This window comes from Narcine bancroftii, chromosome 10 (genome assembly GCF_036971445.1).
Source record: "Narcine bancroftii isolate sNarBan1 chromosome 10, sNarBan1.hap1, whole genome shotgun sequence".
In the NCBI taxonomy this organism is placed as follows: Eukaryota; Metazoa; Chordata; class Chondrichthyes; order Torpediniformes; family Narcinidae; genus Narcine; species Narcine bancroftii.
The window spans coordinates 79,729,735-79,747,724 of record NC_091478.1 but is presented as its reverse complement, the minus strand read 5'-3'; the positions used below and the strand labels follow the sequence as shown (position 1 = coordinate 79,747,724).

The 17,990-nt window shown below is 38.7% G+C and overlaps 1 protein-coding gene across 2 annotated transcripts in view; it reads left to right on the top strand.

Annotated features, from left to right (window-relative positions):
• Positions 1-16,248, top strand: part of slc6a2 (solute carrier family 6 member 2) — a 126,381-nt gene extending 110,133 nt beyond the window's left edge. For both annotated transcript variants that reach the window (XM_069901562.1, XM_069901563.1), the window contains 3 exons: positions 8,306-8,473; positions 11,711-11,782; positions 12,537-16,248. In XM_069901562.1, coding sequence (XP_069757663.1) covers positions 8,306-8,473; positions 11,711-11,782; positions 12,537-12,560 — 264 coding nt within the window. In that variant the 3' untranslated portion in view covers positions 12,561-16,248. The remainder of the gene's footprint in view (positions 1-8,305; positions 8,474-11,710; positions 11,783-12,536) is intronic.
• The last annotated feature ends 1,742 nt before the right edge of the window (positions 16,249-17,990 follow it).

The following is a 17,990-nucleotide window of genomic DNA, read 5'->3' as shown; positions in this document are numbered from 1 at the left end:
CTGGCTTCTGTAGGCAACTTAGTGAGCATGAACAAACTGTTTCCATTGTGGTACCTCTCTTGACAATGAAATTGGCATTTAGGTGAGACATTTGAAATAGATTTTGTTTGTCAGAAAGTAAGAGAATTATTTTTTCTATCAAAACAAAATTACATCTAGTTAAATCTCAAAACCCATTGGGCCAAATGTTTACACTCTACAGAATAAGAAAAGTGTGTTCTGTGTTCATTTGGATTGTTTAAAGACCTTACAGCAAGGTTATACAATTAGTCACATTTACTTTCAGAACAGAATTCTGCTTTTGGCAGGTCTCTGGGCACGCAGCTGGTAGTTGTCAAAAACAAATTGTAAAGCAACCTAACATGTGTCTTATTGAATTTAGCTCCATTGGCATTTCTCTGGCCAAGCCTTGCCTTTTTTTTTGCAATGGAATAAATGTACCCTTTTGACATTCACTTCAATGAGTCTTCTGCAAAGTAACAGATTTTATGTGACAGGACCAGAAAATGATATTGTGGTTCTTGTAGAAAATTAGCAAACAATATCTGCTGTACAACAGATGTTGAAATTCTTTTCTAGGGCAGATATTCTTCCTCAAATTAAGTTTCCTATTTTATATTGTTTTAAGAATTTAACACTATCCAGGGGTAAGCTGATGGAGCACATGCCTCCCCACTGGAAGATTGTGGGTTTGAGATCCATGATTAACAATTTAGCAACTTGTGCCTCTAGATTTCTGAGCACACTCCGTTAGATAATTTGAGATGAGCTCTTTTATTCCATTTAAAAGGTCAAGTTAATTACTTCTTTTACTTACTGGTGAACAACACAATGTGAATTGTCAGTTGCAGAGAAGCCTTCAATTACAGTTTAAACAATTGCACTCTTGAAAACACTCGTAACTAGTTTCAGATGAAGAACTGAAGTCGACTCGGGAAATCAGATTTGGAGAAATCCCTGGTGACCGTAAAAGAAATATTTTTAATTGTTACAAGATAGCATGGAGTAGGAAATGAGCACTTAGCTATTCCTTTGATTTACCATTTATAATTTTACTTATCAGGAAGTAAATCAAACATTTCTGTAACCAGATATAAATCAGAAAGCTTTCCATTTTATCTTTAATCCCAGGGACATCAGGTTTTGGAGATATTTGACCTGCCTGCTAATCAATAACAATCTCCAATAATTTCATCAAAAAATTATATTTTGCAGTTTCCTTCTTAAAGTTCGACAACAGAACTGTTTTTGGCATGTGTCTATTTTGTTATTGTGAAGAAAAATGCTTTATCTGCACTGACAAGAGACTAATTAAAATGATCTCATACTTGGTCATCCTAGCTCAAATTAGAGTGTGATACTTGCTTCAAAGGTACTTGAGTGGCTTATTTTCTGGTCATGCAGACCAATCCATCGTTTTCACGTACCTAAGTGATTAACACTTTATGGTAGAAACACTTACCTTTCATCTTAGCTTTGATTTTGGTCAGGTGCAATATGTATTCATTATGTTCACCTTGATTTTGTATGGCTCTCTGTGATCTTTAAACCCATGAATCACTCTGCTTATGCTGTCTGGACTTCCTTTAAAGTCCACAATCTTCTATTTCTTGCAGACCTTCAAGTTTGTCCATCATTTCCTCAGAACTTTTGCCTAAAGCGTCATCTGATTCTGCTTCAGATCACCCGCAATCTGCAGCTGGTTTAGTTGGTGCCCAATAATTGGGCATTTTGCTCTGGCCCTTTTGATATATATACCAGATTGTGTGGGGCCCAGCCTTTACTGTGTAAACTAGCCCTCTGTGAAAGTTTCCCCAAACAAAAGCAACTTTCTCATAAAAGTAAAAGCACAATGTTGAAGCAACTCAGCAGGTCAAACAGGTAACTTTTTGTAACTAAGATCCAGATACATAACCAACGTTCTTAGTCCCCTGCTCTGCTCACTTTACACCTATGATTGTGTCACTTGGAGCAACAACGGCCCCATTTACAAATTCACTGACAATACCACAGTAGTGGGTTGTATAAAAATGGCCGATAAGTCAGCCTACAGAAGGGAGATTGAAAATTTGGCTGAATGGTGCACCGACAATAACCTCATACTCAATTTCAGCAAAACCAAGGGCTGATTGTTGACTTCAGGAAGGGAAAACCAGAGGTGTTCGATCCAGTGATGATTGGGGAATCAAAGGAAGAGAAGGTGAGCAAATTTAAGTTCTTGGGAATCACTATCTCGGAGGATCTTTCCTGGACCCAACAAACTAATGGCATCGTGAAGAAAGCACATCAGCACCTCGACTTCCTCATGTTTGGCATGACATCAGAAACCCTGCAAATTTCAACAGATGTGTGGTGGAAAGTGTACTGACCGGTTACATCGCTCTGGTATGGGGACACCAATTCCCCTGAGCATAAAGCCCTCCAAAAGGTTGTGGACACAGTCCATGACTTCATGGGTAAAACCCTCCCCACCATTGAGAACATCTACAAGGAATGCTGCCGTGGAAGAGCAGCAGCAATTATCAAGGACCCACACCACCCAGGATATGCTCTGTTCTCACAGCTGCCATCAGGAAAGAGGTATAGGTGCCACAAGACTCATCACCACCAGGTTCAGTAACAGCTGCTACCCCTCCATCATCAGACTCCTCAATGACAAACTCAATCGGGGACTTATTTAAGGACTCTTATTTTTGCACTTTATTGATTTTTTCCCCCCTTCTCTGAATAGCACAGTCAGCTTGTTTAGATTTCTTGATTTCTTTACATGTCAGTTTGTTTGCACTGCCAATGTGGTAATTCTATCTCATCCACAGGAAAAAGAATCCCAGGGTTTTATGTAATGTCATGTACTGTATGTATTCTGAAAATATATCTGAAATCTGAGGCCTTCTTCAAGGTATGAGCAAAATGTAGGCAAGTGTCTGAATAAAATGGTGGGGGAGGGACAGTGGGAGGAGCACTGTCCCATAGACAAAAGAATAGGTTTCTAAGGGAGGGAAGACACAACAGAAAACAGGGGGAGGGGGCATAGCTCTGCGAATGGAGAGGGAAGGGGTGGAGAGTTGGAGAAAAGGGTTAGGGAAGAGAGGGAGAACTGGGAGTGGGCTAGGAAAAACTGGAGAAGGCAATGTTACGCTATCTCCCTTGGAGAGTGCCCAGGTTAGGTGTTGCTCCTTGAATTTATGGGTGGCATTTGTTTGGCAGTGCATGGGACTTGAACAGACAGGGGTGGGGCACAGAATTGAAATGGTTGGCCCCTGTCACTGACGCGAACAGAGCGAAGCTGCTCACCGAAGCAATCTCCAAATCTTTCTCATGTAGGTTTCAACTAGAGATAAGGAACCTCTGTATACCTCAACGAGCTCTCTAGGTAGTGAAATACTTTGCAAATAGGCAGCTAATGTTATGGAGTAGGAGAATAGAAATGACCACAAAGCAAAAATAAGACAATGGGGATTATCATCTGATTGCCTCATGAGATGTAGTTTTGGAACTCTGGCATCGATAGGCATTTTTTTTGGAAGCCATACATATTAGTTTATTTCTCTTCTGGCAGAGGCCTCTGCATGGGGCTCAGCATCACAGGTTCTGGCCTTGTTATGGTGGATGTCCCTGGCTAATAGGATTCAGGCAGTGCTGACCTGGCCCACTGAATACCTTCCAGTACTTTGTAGGCAGGAACAGGAAAGGCTTGAAAGTCCCTTGAATCACTCCTCACAGCCTCTTGAGGCCCAGGGCAGGTGAAGGCCTTTCCCCTTTTTGTATAGAGCAGGAATTGGGGATAAGCTGGCTAGTCGAAGGTGGAGGAGGAAAGGAGGAGAAAGAAGGCCTTGACCACACCACCTTTCTCCCCTATGCCACTTTTGCTCCACCTGCCACACCACTAACCCTGGCGCCAGCCTGCCTCGTGCTCTAAGCTCTGTCTCTCCAGCCAGCTGGTCAATGTACAGGAGCAACCACAACCTCTCAGAAGGTGGGTGCTCTAGAGAAATAATGCTGGAGAAATTCAGTTAGTCAAACTGTGTATATAGCAGTGGTTCTCAACCTTTTTCTTTCCACTCACATACCACTTTACATATTCCCTATGCCAGAGGTGTGCTGCAATTAGTAAGGGATTGCCTAAGATGGTATGTGGGTGGAAAGAAAAAGTTTGAAAACCACTGTTTTAATTGTCCCTAATTGACTCGTTATGTGCATGCTTTCATAACTCCAAAGGAAATGGGCCAATGACAATTTTTCTCAAGCAAAATATTTCAGTAACAGTTGGGTCTAGAGCAGTAGTTCTCAACCTTCCCTTCCCACTCACATACCACCTTAAGCAATCCCTTACTAATCACAGAGTGCCAATTGCATAGGGATTACTTAAAGTGATACGTGAGTGGAAAGTAAAAGGGGTTAAGAACTACTGGTATATAGCAAAGATAACTTGATGAAGGACTCACGCCCGACTATGTATCTTTAGGGCTTAAGTCCGTCATCAAGTTATGAAAAAAATGTAGACAGGCGTCTGAACAGAATGATTGGGGGAGCACGATCCCAAAGACAGGAGGTAATATGTGGATAAGGGAGAGAGGGCATAGCAGGAGGAGGAATGTAGGCTCTGTAAATAGAGAGAGAAGAGTGTGGAGAGCGAGAGGTAAGAAGACAAAAAGAAATGGAAAGGTGGAAGAATAGAAAGTAAGTTAGCTGAAACCATAAATGTCAATGTTAGTACCATCTGGTTGGAGAGGGCCCAGACAGAAAATCAAGTGTTGCTCCTCCAATTTACAGGTGGTCTTGGTGTCATAGTATGAGGCCATGGACAGATGTGAGTATGAGAGTGGGCCGCAGAAGATTTTAGGCTTGAGCCCTTCAACAAGGTATAAAAAAAGGTTGGCAAGTGCCTCAACAAAATGGTGGGGGGGGGGGGGTCAGTCCAAGATATATCCCACAAATATTCGTGCCAACATTTTTGCATACCTTGATGAAGGCTCACGCCCAAAATGTTTGGTGTCTGTTGATCTTCATGTTTTACTTTTGCTAACGAGAAATGTGCATTTTAAGGGGACTAATCTTGTCCTTAGATGTTGATGTAGGTTGTGAACTTTGGGGTCTTGACCAATTTACAAAGTAAATACTCTTGAAACACAGAAATTATCCTAACGACAAGCATTCTGTTGGATGAGCACAGTGGGTGGAGCATCAAGACTGAGAGGGCAGAGGAGAGATAGCCAGTGTGGGCAGTTTGGTGAAGGGTTCAGGCCTGAAACATTGATCATCCTGATGCTGCTCAACAGATTGTTAGTTGCTCTCAATTCCAACATCTTCAGACTCCTGTGTGTCTCCAGAAATTGTGCTAAATTACTTCAGGAGAGAAACAGGTGTGTTTTTTCCTTCCTGTGTTCAGGTTAGATAGTGAGATTGTTACTATACAGCCCAAGGGATTTCTTGTGTGGACTGAAGAGACTGGGCTGTGCAGTGCCTTGGTGATCAATGAGGAGTCAACAGTTCATCCTGAGGGGTACAGGAACATCAAAATCAGGACTGCCAGCCTGGGAAATAGCTTCTTCCTGCAGACTGTATGATTGTTGAATAGTAAACAAGTAAATCTTAACAAAATATTTATGCCTGTCTATATATTTATTTTTAAATCATACATGTGATTATTCTTTTTATTCTTTTTCAGTTTTTTAATAAATATAGTACAACGAAGAAATGGGAACAAAACTGAAAATACAATATCACTTATGTATATATATTAAGATAAAGCATCAAACAGTATAAATATACATACATACATACATAATACATACATATATATAAAAAACATCTGAGCAGCTTATCCTGAGGGTTACATATATTTTGACTTGTGATTCATGCCGTGAATCAAAAAACAAAGGTAAGACTATATCTAATCTGGAAGAGTGAGAACATCTAATCACATTAAAAACATTTACATCAAATGAAAATAAAACATAAAAGGTCACTATGCATCTTCAAATTTTACCAATAAATCAAATACATAATATCTAATTTTTTTCTAGAGTTAATATGAGAGAACCATTGAAAGACTGTTGGAGGTCTAGAGTCTTTCCATTTGAATAAGATGGCTTTTCTAGCCAACAGTGCACAGAAGGTCACAACCAGTTGTGGATGTACAGGAAAACTCCCTATGTCTGGTTTAATAACCCCAAAAGGATCAGTTATTGGATTGGGTCATAGTTCCAGCTGAAGTACAGTTGAAAAAAATATTATAAATGTCTTTCCAATAGATTTCTAAGGATGGACAAGACCAAAACATATGTGTCAATGCAGCAATATCAGATTTGCTTCTGTCACAAATAGGTTTAAAATTAGAAGAGATACAAGCCATTTTATCTTTGGACATGTGAACACGGTGCACCACTTTGAATTGGATTAATGAATGTCAGGCACATATTGAAGATGTATTCACCAGTTTAAGAATTTTGTCCCATAGATCCTTCGATAAGAGGATCTTATCGACAAGTTCCAATTCCCAAACCTTTTTTAATCTTATCATGAAGTACTGGATGTAATTTCAATAATCTATCATATATAATTTCAATTAATCCTTTCTGAGAAGAATTCAATTGAAAAATATCAACTACATCTGGTGGATATTAAAATGGAAAGTCCAGTAATTTGGTATTTTAAGAAATTTCTAATCTGTAAATAAGTAAATACATGAATATTTGGTAAGTCGTATTTACCTGTGAGGGCATGCAAGGGGTAAACTCACTCTGGTTTCCGGTCTAGGAACGATCTACTCATATGTTGAAATGAAGTTGCTGGATATTTACTATCCATCTGAGAGGCAATGAATGATTGCACCTTGATCAGAGGAGTGCACCCTCAGTAATCCTGTCATTCAATCCCAGCCTAGGTCATTGTTTACGTTGCTGTCATAGTGTTTAAACCCGCCGTTGTCTGAGTCAAACACTTGACTGCTCAGAGGGGACAACTTTTTTCTTTTGATGTACCTCACTCCATCCTTGGATCTTTATTTTGTTCAGCACACTGTTAAGTTTTGTCAGCCATCTCTTTGAGCCTTCTGCACAAAATATCCCTGACCTCTGCTTTAAATCCTTAATGCCAAGTCCTTTGTTATAATTAGGTAATTGGTGGTGATTTATGCAGTGTGTGTATATATATATATATATATATATATATATATATAGCTCATGAGCCAGATGTCTCTCCCATACATCCCCTATTTTTGTTTTGTGCAGATCATTCATGTTTTCCAGTGCCTGAATTATTTCACCCTGCATTACTGCTTCATATGTTCCTTTCCAAAGCCATTAGACATCCATATAGACATGCAGCACAGTAACAGGTCCATGAGTCCATGCCACCCAACTAACCTACACCCTTGGTATGCCTTGAACGGTGGGAGAAAGCCAGAGCCCCTGGAGAAAGCCCATGCAGACACAGGAAGAATGTTCAAACTCCTTACAGACAGCCTGGTCTGGTCCCGATCACTGGCGCAGTAAAGGCGAAGTCATAACAGCTGCACCAACCGTACCACTCGTGAAGTCTTGATCCAAACCTCATCAAAGGTCTCTTAGAATTTAATTACACAATGTCCGCGTTTTCTTGAATGTATTCTTCTATTTATAACCTCAATCTTCAAGAGAGCTTCCTGAGAGGGTGGCCCAGCCTCTTTGTAACTGTGGTGTCTTGCTTGGCCCCAAAGTGCTTTCACAAAGACTGCCAATTTTCAGCTTTGGTGTCCACAGTTGCCTCAGTTCTCCTGCCACTGAGACCTCCATTTGTGTCTTTGTTACGTGCCTCGTTCGGCCTTCCGTTATCTTGGCATCATCCTGCCCTTGATCTTAGTCTCTGCAATGCTCATCAAATCTTACCCTTCAAAATTCTCACCTTTGCCCACAAAAGAAAGAGGTGCGCACTTCTATAGCTCCAGCCTTTTAATCATTCCACCAGGGGAAACAATCTTGGGTTACAGGCTCAAGAAATGTTTTCATACATCTTTGCATTTCTTCCACCTGGCTAATCACCTCAAGACATTTTACTGTATTTAACACATGAAAATTGTTGTTATTGGTTGATAGATGTCTATTGACTAAAGGAGGAAAGTTGCCACCTCTGGGGTTGTTCAAGCATTACACGTGACTGTTATCATGATATTTTAGAAAATGGAACTATGGATTATTTTTGCACTAGTTTTGAATGTATTTAAGATATTTTCCTCATTTTTAATTCACTCAAAAAAATGTTAGTTTTCCATTATCCTCCTTCATTTGAAGCTGAAAAAGTGACACCATGTTTTTCTGCCTTTCAGTTTGTAGTAATTGTCAGTATTGTGAAGTTCAAGCCTCTAACTTATGATGAATATATATTTCCAAACTGGGCAAACAATGTTGGATGGGGAATAGCAGTATCTTCAATGTCACTGGTGCCAATCTACGCAATTTACAAGTTCTTCACTGTACGTGGGACTTTAAAAGAGGTCAGTATTGGAATTCTTTTATCATTTTAGTCAAGTCATAGTTTTGAAGAAGTGTAAAGGATGTATACATCTTGTTACAGAAACAATAAACTGGATATGTGATCGGGGGAGGGGGGGGTAAATAGATTAGAATTTAAGTAAAAATACAAAGCTGGAGAAACTCAGCTGGTCAAATAGTGTATTTTATGTAGCACCTAACCATCATTTTGAGCTTGTGCCCTTCATCAAGGTATCTGCAGGTGAAAGTCTGCAGACACCATGGTTTTGTTTTTACCAACCACAGTGTTTGCAGCCTTTAGATCAGAATTTACCAACCACAGAGTTTGCAGCCTTTAGATCAGAATTTACCAACCACAGTGTTTGCAGCCTTCAGATCAGAATTTACCAACCACAGTGTTTGCAGCCTTTAGATCAGAATTTACCAACCACAGTGTTTGCAGCCTTTAGATCAGAATTTACCAACCACAGTGTTTGCAGCCTTCAGATCAGAATTTACCAACCACAGTGTTTGCAGCCTTTAGATCAGAATTTACCAACCACAGTGTTTGCAGACTTTAAATCAGAATTTACCAACCAGTGTTTGCAGCCTTTAGATCAGAATTTACCAACCACAGTGTTTGCAGCCTTCAGATCAGAATTTACCAACCACAGTGTTTGCAGCTTTCAGATCAGAATTTACCAACCACAGTGTTTGCAGCTTTCAGATCAGAATTTACCAACCACAGTGTTTGCAGCCTTCAGATCAGAATTTACCAACCACAGTGTTTGCAGCTTTCAGATCAGAATTTACCAACCACAGAGTTTGCAGCCTTCAGATCAGAATTTACCAACCACAGTGTTTGCAGCCTTCAGATCAGAATTTACCAACCACAGTGTTTGGAGCCTTCAGATCAGAATTTACCAACCACAGTGTTTGCAGCCTTCAGATCAGAATTTACCAACCACAGTGTTTGCAGCCTTCAGATCAGAATTTACCAACCACAGTGTTTGCAGCCTTCAGATCAGAATTTACCAACCACAGTGTTTGCAGCTTTCAGATCAGAATTTACCAACCAGTGTTTGCAGCCTTCAGATCAGAATTTACCAACCACAGAGTTTGCAGCCTTCAGATCAGAATTTACCAACCACAGAGTTTGGAGCCTTCAGATCAGAATTTACCAACCACAGTGTTTGCAGCCTTCAGATCAGAATTTACCAACCACAGAGTTTGCAGCCTTCAGATCAGAATTTACCAACCACAGAGTTTGGAGCCTTCAGATCAGAATTTAAATTTAAGTGGATGACCAAGTTCTTCTGCCCCAATGATATTTTGGGAAGGATGGAGGTTGATTTGCTGACTTAATTCTGGTGCAGATTCATACCTTTTAGATGTGGCAGGATACCAGAAAACCCAAGGGAATACCATGCAGTCACAGAGAGAACTTGCAAACTGAATACAGATTGCACCAGATATTAGAATTGGAGCTCTAACCGCTGTCCCACTCTGCTTCACAGAGTGTGCTCATCCCTGTCCTCCTAAGTATCTCCAGACAGTTGGAGGCTTGTCATTGTACAAGACCGTGTGCCTTTTATTCTGATCGCTGTACGTGCTGGCCATGGAGTCACCATACACATCTCTGTGGCTGCAACAAGAAAGAATTTCAGTGCATGTATGCACTCTACTTACGTAGATGGCAATAAACTCTCACACTCAAACATCCATCTATTTTCAGTGGATAGTTCAGCTAGATGTTAACTGATTTTCAAAGGGTTTTGAATATACCTCTTTGTTCCACTATAAGGAATCCAAATTTCTGCCTCTCTATATGCTCTTATGGCCTCCCCTGCCTTCTTGAAGCACAGAAGCTGTTCAGCACACCATGTTCTCTCTGTTTTGCACAGTCAGTTTGTTTACAGTTCGTTGTTTGTGTACATGTTTTACGCAGTGTACAGTTTATTTTTTGCACCACCAATTAGTGGTAATTCTTCCAAACCTGCAGGAATAAGGAATCTCGGGGTTGTATGTGATGTCATGTATGTACTCTGACCATACATCTGAAATCTGAGGTACTTCAATAACTCAGGAGGCCTCTTGCTAACCTGATATTAGTGCAGTTCAATCCTCACCCACAGACCAGACTGAATTTGATATTTGGGCTTTTGCAACTGATAAACCTAATTAAACAAAGCTGGCAAAGTAAATATGAACCATAATCAAATAAAGGATAAGTATGATGTCATGAGTTTTGATTGGTTCTGAAATCCAAAATAGAGATTTGTTTTCCATTTGTTGACCACTGCATCTTTAATAGCCTGCTCGGGTGATTACATTTTGCAGGGCACAGTGACAACAGCCCATGTATATAAAATCCTATCACTAGAGGTGGTACAAGAATCCATTCAGTCCTTGTTTTTTTTTAAGCTGTGAATCCACAGCGGAATCCTGAGCGAGAAACTGGCCCAGTCATAGCTTGTCAACGTGGAGAAGCACTGGGCAGCTGCAGTATCAACCTGAGCTGGTGTTCATTGCTTGTGTCCTGCAGAACCGATACATGGAAGACAGTGGAAATCAGATGCTGATTTCCTACTCTATCCCTGTAATCCAAAAATGCTGGTGAATAAGGCAACTCTTGCATAAGACGACCCCCAGAATTTCCACTTATGATGTAGGTTTTCAGCTACACTCGCTGTATATGACAACCTCATCTGGCACTTACAACTGGCCAGTGGAGTGATGCTGTCACAATATTTTAAAAGCAAATTACCCAGTAAAGGTGTAAATTTTAGAATGTTTTAAGATAGACCAACATTGACTCCTTTAAAACACCGTTTAAAGCTTGTACAGAGCTAACAGCCATCAGACTGGGTGGATGGACCCAGCGAGGGGAGTGCTGAGACTTCACTGTTAAGGCTGGTATAGTATACTTGACACGGGGAGTACTTAACTTTGTTGTCAAGCTTCAGATTTTATACTTGCTGAATAAGAGAACGCCTGGTTTTGGGGTAACATTTTGAATTTTCATGTCTCATTTTATACGATGGCATATACAGTGGATGAAATCACTCCGTATGGACAAGTTTGTTGATATTTTGGAAACGAGTTTAGCTCTTTTAAATGAAAAGAAAGTTTGTATGCAAAAAAAAAAGCTAGAATGAGGAGAATGAGGACGCAGCCCTGTCAGTGTAAAATACATAAGGAGAAAATATGAGATCACAGCTTAACCAATGATTGTTATGACTGGTCTGCTTCTCTTTTAGAGAATAGCTTACTGCATCACCCCTGAAAATGAACATTATCTTGTAGAACAAGGGAAAGTGCAACAGTTTAAGGTAAGTAAGATACTGCTGCTAAATCAAATAAAAATACAGTGAAACCCCTGGTATCCAGAATTCAAGCAATAGGCAGCCTCAAGCAACCAGCAAAATAATCAAAGAAAATACATTGTAAAATTTTAAATTAATAAAAATAAAATAATTGGTAAAAATACAAGTTTAAAATTGTAAAAGTAAATTTCTCTGAAGTATACTTTGGTGAAGGTGGGAGCAAATATTCAGCTCATAGCTGTTGTTTGAATAAAGTTGTGTGAAACGGCAATGGTGTCGCCCAGGATGAAGAGCTGGTTGGTGATGGGTAACTCTTAAAGTATCTCCTTATCCCTACTGAGTAAGAGCCATCCAGGTCAGAGGCTGCATCTGTAAACATGGGAGGGGGGAGGATGCTAATTAAACTATAATGCTAATGGTCATCGTTCGGGCAGATCTGTGGAGCGGGAGGAACCTGCAGATGCAGCAATGGTTAAATGTTTTCAAAGAATGTGACTGAAAATAAAATGCTTTGTTTAAGTGAAGTTTGTTTAGTTTAATTATTTTTGTCTTTTGAACTGTTTATTCTTAATACAGGTTTATTAGTTAGGCATTGTTAGAATGAGTCTCAAGCAACCAGAAAATATATTTATCTGGCATCTACCAATCTCCAATGGTGCTGGATACCAGGGGTTTTACTGTACTGTGTTGAGACAATGTCAAGCCCAATTAAAGGTGATGACTGTGTGACTAATTTAATTGTTATTTGATCACTGCACAGCTGAAGCACTGGCTTGCAATATGAAAGCTTCCAAAAACAATTACAACATGGTATGAGGTGCAATGGAAATAATATATCCCTGGGTTTTGAAAGCATATCCAAGTAATGTTTCAGAAATGTCAGCTTCCATGACAAGTCAAGTTCAGTGTCGTTACATCATGATATAATGTGGCTGACTAAGCAGAGGAACATTATTTATTTTGTGATGTTTTCCATGCTTGGAGTGTGACAAACTGCATCTGTTTACATAATGTTGATAATCTAATATGGAATTTTTTTTTCCTTTATTAATATCATTGAATACATAAAAGAAAAAAAACACTCTGGACCTTTGAAAGCATCCAGCAGTTTTTTTTTCACTGTTTTCTTGTCAGGAAAGATGAAGATAACCAATTTTAGTCTACTGTTTTTCTTTTAACACTTCATCCAATGTGTCATGACATTGTTCCACGAAGAGGATTTTTTTTTTAAAAAAAACAACTTAACGGAATGCCAGCATTTCCTTTGATCTGTCATGTTTCCAACAATTTACAGTTTCTTCTGTATTTGTGCACTTGTAAAATGTAAACTTCTCTGAAATTTGTCTGTTCGTGATAGATTCTGACCTTCAGTGTTATAAATCACTTCCAAAGTTCTTACAATACTTTCATTCAGATCAGATGTTTCTGATATAATTTCCCTTGTTCATTATCCTTCATAGGGTAGGACTGTTTAACCAAGTTCAAGTGGACACACTAACTCATGTGTACAAAACTGTTCTGACCTCGAAGCTGATTGCATAAATACCTATGCTAGAATAGTTCAAAGTTTTTGTTATCTATTCATGAATGAATTTTCCTAATTGGAAGTTTCACCCTCTTTCTTCTCAATAATGATGGAAATCGTGTGAATCCACCTGTGTAACCATTTTGAAGACTTCCACATTTCATGATTACGTTTCCATGACCCCTATTCTATTTCTCTAACACATGCTGATTTTCACGATTAGCTGTCTGCTCTTTGCATTAATTGAATTCTGATTTGAAATGTAACCTGTATTGCATTCAACTATTGCAAAGCTATGTCAACAAAATTAAAACAGTAAAACAATGGTTTCCAATGAGAATTTAATAGCAGCATTCTCATGAGAAATTAGTTCGTTGTGAATTCAATAGATTTAGTAAAACCCAAACTAGACAATCTTGAATCAAGAGATGAGTATGAGAACATAAAAACATTAAATATAACCATTCACCTCTTCAGGCCAATTCCAGAAGGAGATGCAAATATTGCAGGATAATCTTTTTCACCTGTTTCTGAAAAGTGATTTCTGCATTTATTACGCATGGCCACTGCTTTGGGTTAAGGGCATGTAAAACATTTAGTCAAAGGTGCTCAGTCAGTGATCTACTGTTTCTCAGTCACAACTTGTGCCTAAAACACTAGTGATAATCATTTTTTTTCCAAACAGGATTGAATATTAACAATCTGTGCATGAACAAGTCTTTCCTGTTGAGATTTACTTGCTTATTTTTATTCGAGTTTCAATCTGAGGGCCTTTTGCAGCTCGAGTTATTGCCAGTGTGTCAGGGATTTACTGTGTTCCCAAGCTTTTTTTTTGTTCAAAACATTTCACACTTTCTGTCTGCTTCAGTTCTGACTTGTTTTTATGATTAACATGCACAGTACTTTACAAGGAGCTAGTGAGAATAAGAATAGGAACATTATTGTTGCACTATACCTTCCTGTTCTTCACACAGCAGTGAGGCTGTCGCCCTGTTACTGCAGCTTTGTAGGCAAGGAAAGGGCTGTCTAAAATTATCAGGGCAGTTTGATGTCTGGAAACGTCAGACCAATCTACTCCATCAAATAGAGGAGTCAAACCATCACAGAAGCGAGTATAGTTAATGACAATGGACCAACTTGTTTGTACGTACCACCCTTCATGTCACTTTCAACTTGACCCAAAGTGCTTTTGAAATACAATTACACATGTAATGTATGAAAGGCAGCAGTCTTTTGCACAAAACCGCTCCTGGGAAATAACAAACTAAAAATGATGAGGCCATCTGTTTCCTGATGTTGATTGAGTGGTGAAACGTTGGCCAAGGGTGGCTCGGTTATCGAGGCGGTTAGCTCGACACTTTTACAGCGGTTCGAATCCCACACTGTCTATAAGGAGTTTGTACATGCGCCCTGTGTCTGCAAGGGTTTTCCAGGGAGCTCTGGTTTCCTCCCACCGTTCAAAACGTACTGGGGGTATAGATTAATTGGGCGTAAATTGAGCAGCATGGACTCATGGGCTGAAATGGCCTGTTACTGTGCTGTATGTCTAAATTTAAATTTATAAGAAAATAGTGCTAACTTGCACAGTCATCTTTAAAATTGTGCAGTTGGATCTTTCCTATCCATCAGATGAGACCTTAGCATAACATCTCTGATGAAAGACCGAGCTGACGTCCATCAGAATTATATAGGGATGTCATTCTATGGTTTTGTAAGTTTGAAGAGGAATTTGAATAAATTCCTGTCTCCTGCAAATTATGCTAAGAAATTAAGTATCCATCAAGGTATGTAGATTAAAAATTAATTGCTTGTACAGTATTTATCAATATCAGCATTTATGAGAGTTTGTTGTGTGCAAAATGACTGCTGTGTTACTTCAACAAATCTTATGGTATAAATGTGCTTCACTGAACTTGGGATGTCTTGAAAAAGTTGTAAAAACTACTTTGACATTTAATGTTCTAATTACATCAGTCATTTTTCTTCATATTGGTTCTTATGTATCCTGACTTAAAATGGTGGACGGGTTTTGACAAAGTGCGCATGAGGAAAAAATGTCTTAAATTAGATTTTGGAAAGGGCAACAGAAGCAGAAGTAAAGGTGACCACTTGGTCAGAACAAGAATTCATCCACACCTCACTTAACACTGTAATGTTAAATGTGCTCTGAGCTTTCTCCCTGCCCACCTAAGATACTTAAAGATGTGTTGATGTTCAAGAATGCCTGAACCACATTTGTGGAGCAGTGACCTATTTCGTGAAAGCACTTTAATTACGGATAAATTTCCACATCCAAATAATGGAATTGCTCATACATTTGAAGTCTTTAGCCCATCAGATATTCTTAATAGATATACTTTGTTCCATAATTAAACTTTGTTTTTCTTAAACCAGTACAAAGAAATTCCTGTCAGCAAAATATTTCCAAAGCAAACTGTAACCAAAAAGCCAGATTTCTGATTTTGATGTATTTTTCCTCAATTAATGTTTTTTTTTTATATATTTGTTTTATTGAGGCTAAATGGTCATTATCATTGAAATAACACATATTGTTTTTTAAACATCATGTATATAGTTGTTTCTAAACTGTAATCAGCTGTATGATGTCTCTAAATATAAAAAATATGTTAATCTGCCTTTATCAAAGATTCATAGTATTAAAGAAATGCTCTTTTCTAAAAAGATCATAATATCTGTTTGTGTTACATGTTTCATATGTTAAATAATCAAATGTATTTCTCAAAAAGTACTTGTAAAATCAATGGTTTGATGTACTGTTACTGTTGAATTTGTTTTGTGCTTTGTGTAAATAGGACCTGTTTCAAGCTGTATTATACAGAATTATATAATATTAAGATATTGTGTACATTACTGTTTAAAGTTAGTGGATTCCTCTATAATGTAGTAAAATATGCACACTGTATTAAAGTATATGCTCTTATACTGATATCTGTCTTCTCTTTTTTTGATGAAAAAAGGCGGAGGAATTTAATCAACTTTACCCTTCACTAAAAGCCTCAGCCATTTTAAATATCCTTAATACCTTACCCAGATTTTTGTAGCAAGCTTCTTCCAATAAGCATTATATTAACTCCAAAAGTACATGTTCTTTATTTCCCTCAGTGATAATCAGAATATACTTCCTTCAGTTTTGATGGTTTATTGTGATGCCAATATCACCCAAGACAACAAAATAAGACTGTGGTTTGACTTTTTTTGCAGCAGGTGAAAATTTTCAAAAATGTGGGGGTAAAGAAGTAAAAAGGGTCAAAACAAAGAAGTGAAGTCATCAATGCATCAACACAAGTAAATCAAACCCATTTAGTATTAGAGGCGATTCCATGTATGCAGCACAGGAATAAATTGTGGTGAATGCTGGGAATCTGAAATTAAATCGGAAAATACAGGAAAACTGGCCTCTGAAGAGAAAGTCATCATATCGTTAACCCTTCCTCTGTCTGTCCTGAATATCTCTAACATTTTAGTTTTCTGCCTTCCATGCAGTTACTTGCTCTGCATTATCATTTTAAACTTTCACCTTGTTTATGGTAAAGGCATCAGTCTGATGAATACATGGGGATGACAAACTGGATGATAAGTCTTTGTGTTTCGACAGCTTCAAGTAATACTTGAGCACATAACTTGTCTGCAAATTATGAGCTCAAAGTTTTTCCCAGCGCTGTAAAATTATTCTTTCTTCAGATGTGAAAATGTTTTGTAAAGTTGTTTCACCTTCAAGATTACAGCAAGGAAAAAAATCACAGAGTTGTATGTGAGGTCATGTATGTACTCTGACGATAAATCTGAAACTGATGTGTGCCAAGGAAGGAAAGGAATGGAATGAAGAAATTGAAAGACACTTCCTTCATGTTTAATTATCTATGTGTTTTATGAATATATAAAAATAGATTGCTTTGAGTCAGGCTGGGTTTAGCTGGCAACCCATGGTCCCTGTCATATGCTCTTACTTCGGACAAATTAACAAGTTGACCCAAATATCTAGTGAAATGCAGTGGCCTGAAATGTTGGTTACCCTTCTCTTCTACAAATCTCTGGTGAGACCACACTGTGTTCAGTTCTTGTCACCTCATTACAGGAAGGATGTGGAAGCTATGAAGAGGGTGCAGATGAGATTTAACAGGATGTTAGCTGGATTGGAAAATAAGCCTTATGAAGCAAGATTAGCAGAGCTTGGACTTTTTTCTTTGGAGGGTTGAAAGATGAGAAGAGACTTAATAGAGGTCTACAAGATTATGAGAGACATAGATAGAGTGGACAGCTAGCGCCAGTTTCCCAAGGCAGGAATAACAAACACCAGAGGACATGAGAACAAAGTGAAGGGAGGGAAGTTTTTTTATGCAGGGAGTTGTAGGTGCCTGGAATGTCTTGCCAGGGAGGGTGGTGGAGGATGAAACCTTAGGGACATTCAAGAAACTCCTCGACTGGTACATCGATGGAATAAAAATAGAGGGTTACGAGATAGGGAGGGGTTAGTAATTTTCTTTAAGGATGTTGGCACAACATCAAGGGCTGAAGGGCCTGCACTGTGCAGCTTCAGCTTTCTTGATTCACAGTTAAAATCTAAAATTAGCATCTGCGCTATTTGCAAATATCATATTCTGCAAATGTTTTGAGGAATTCGCCCCTTCACAACATTAAGCTATCCCGCCTCCAGGAAAAGTCACGGCA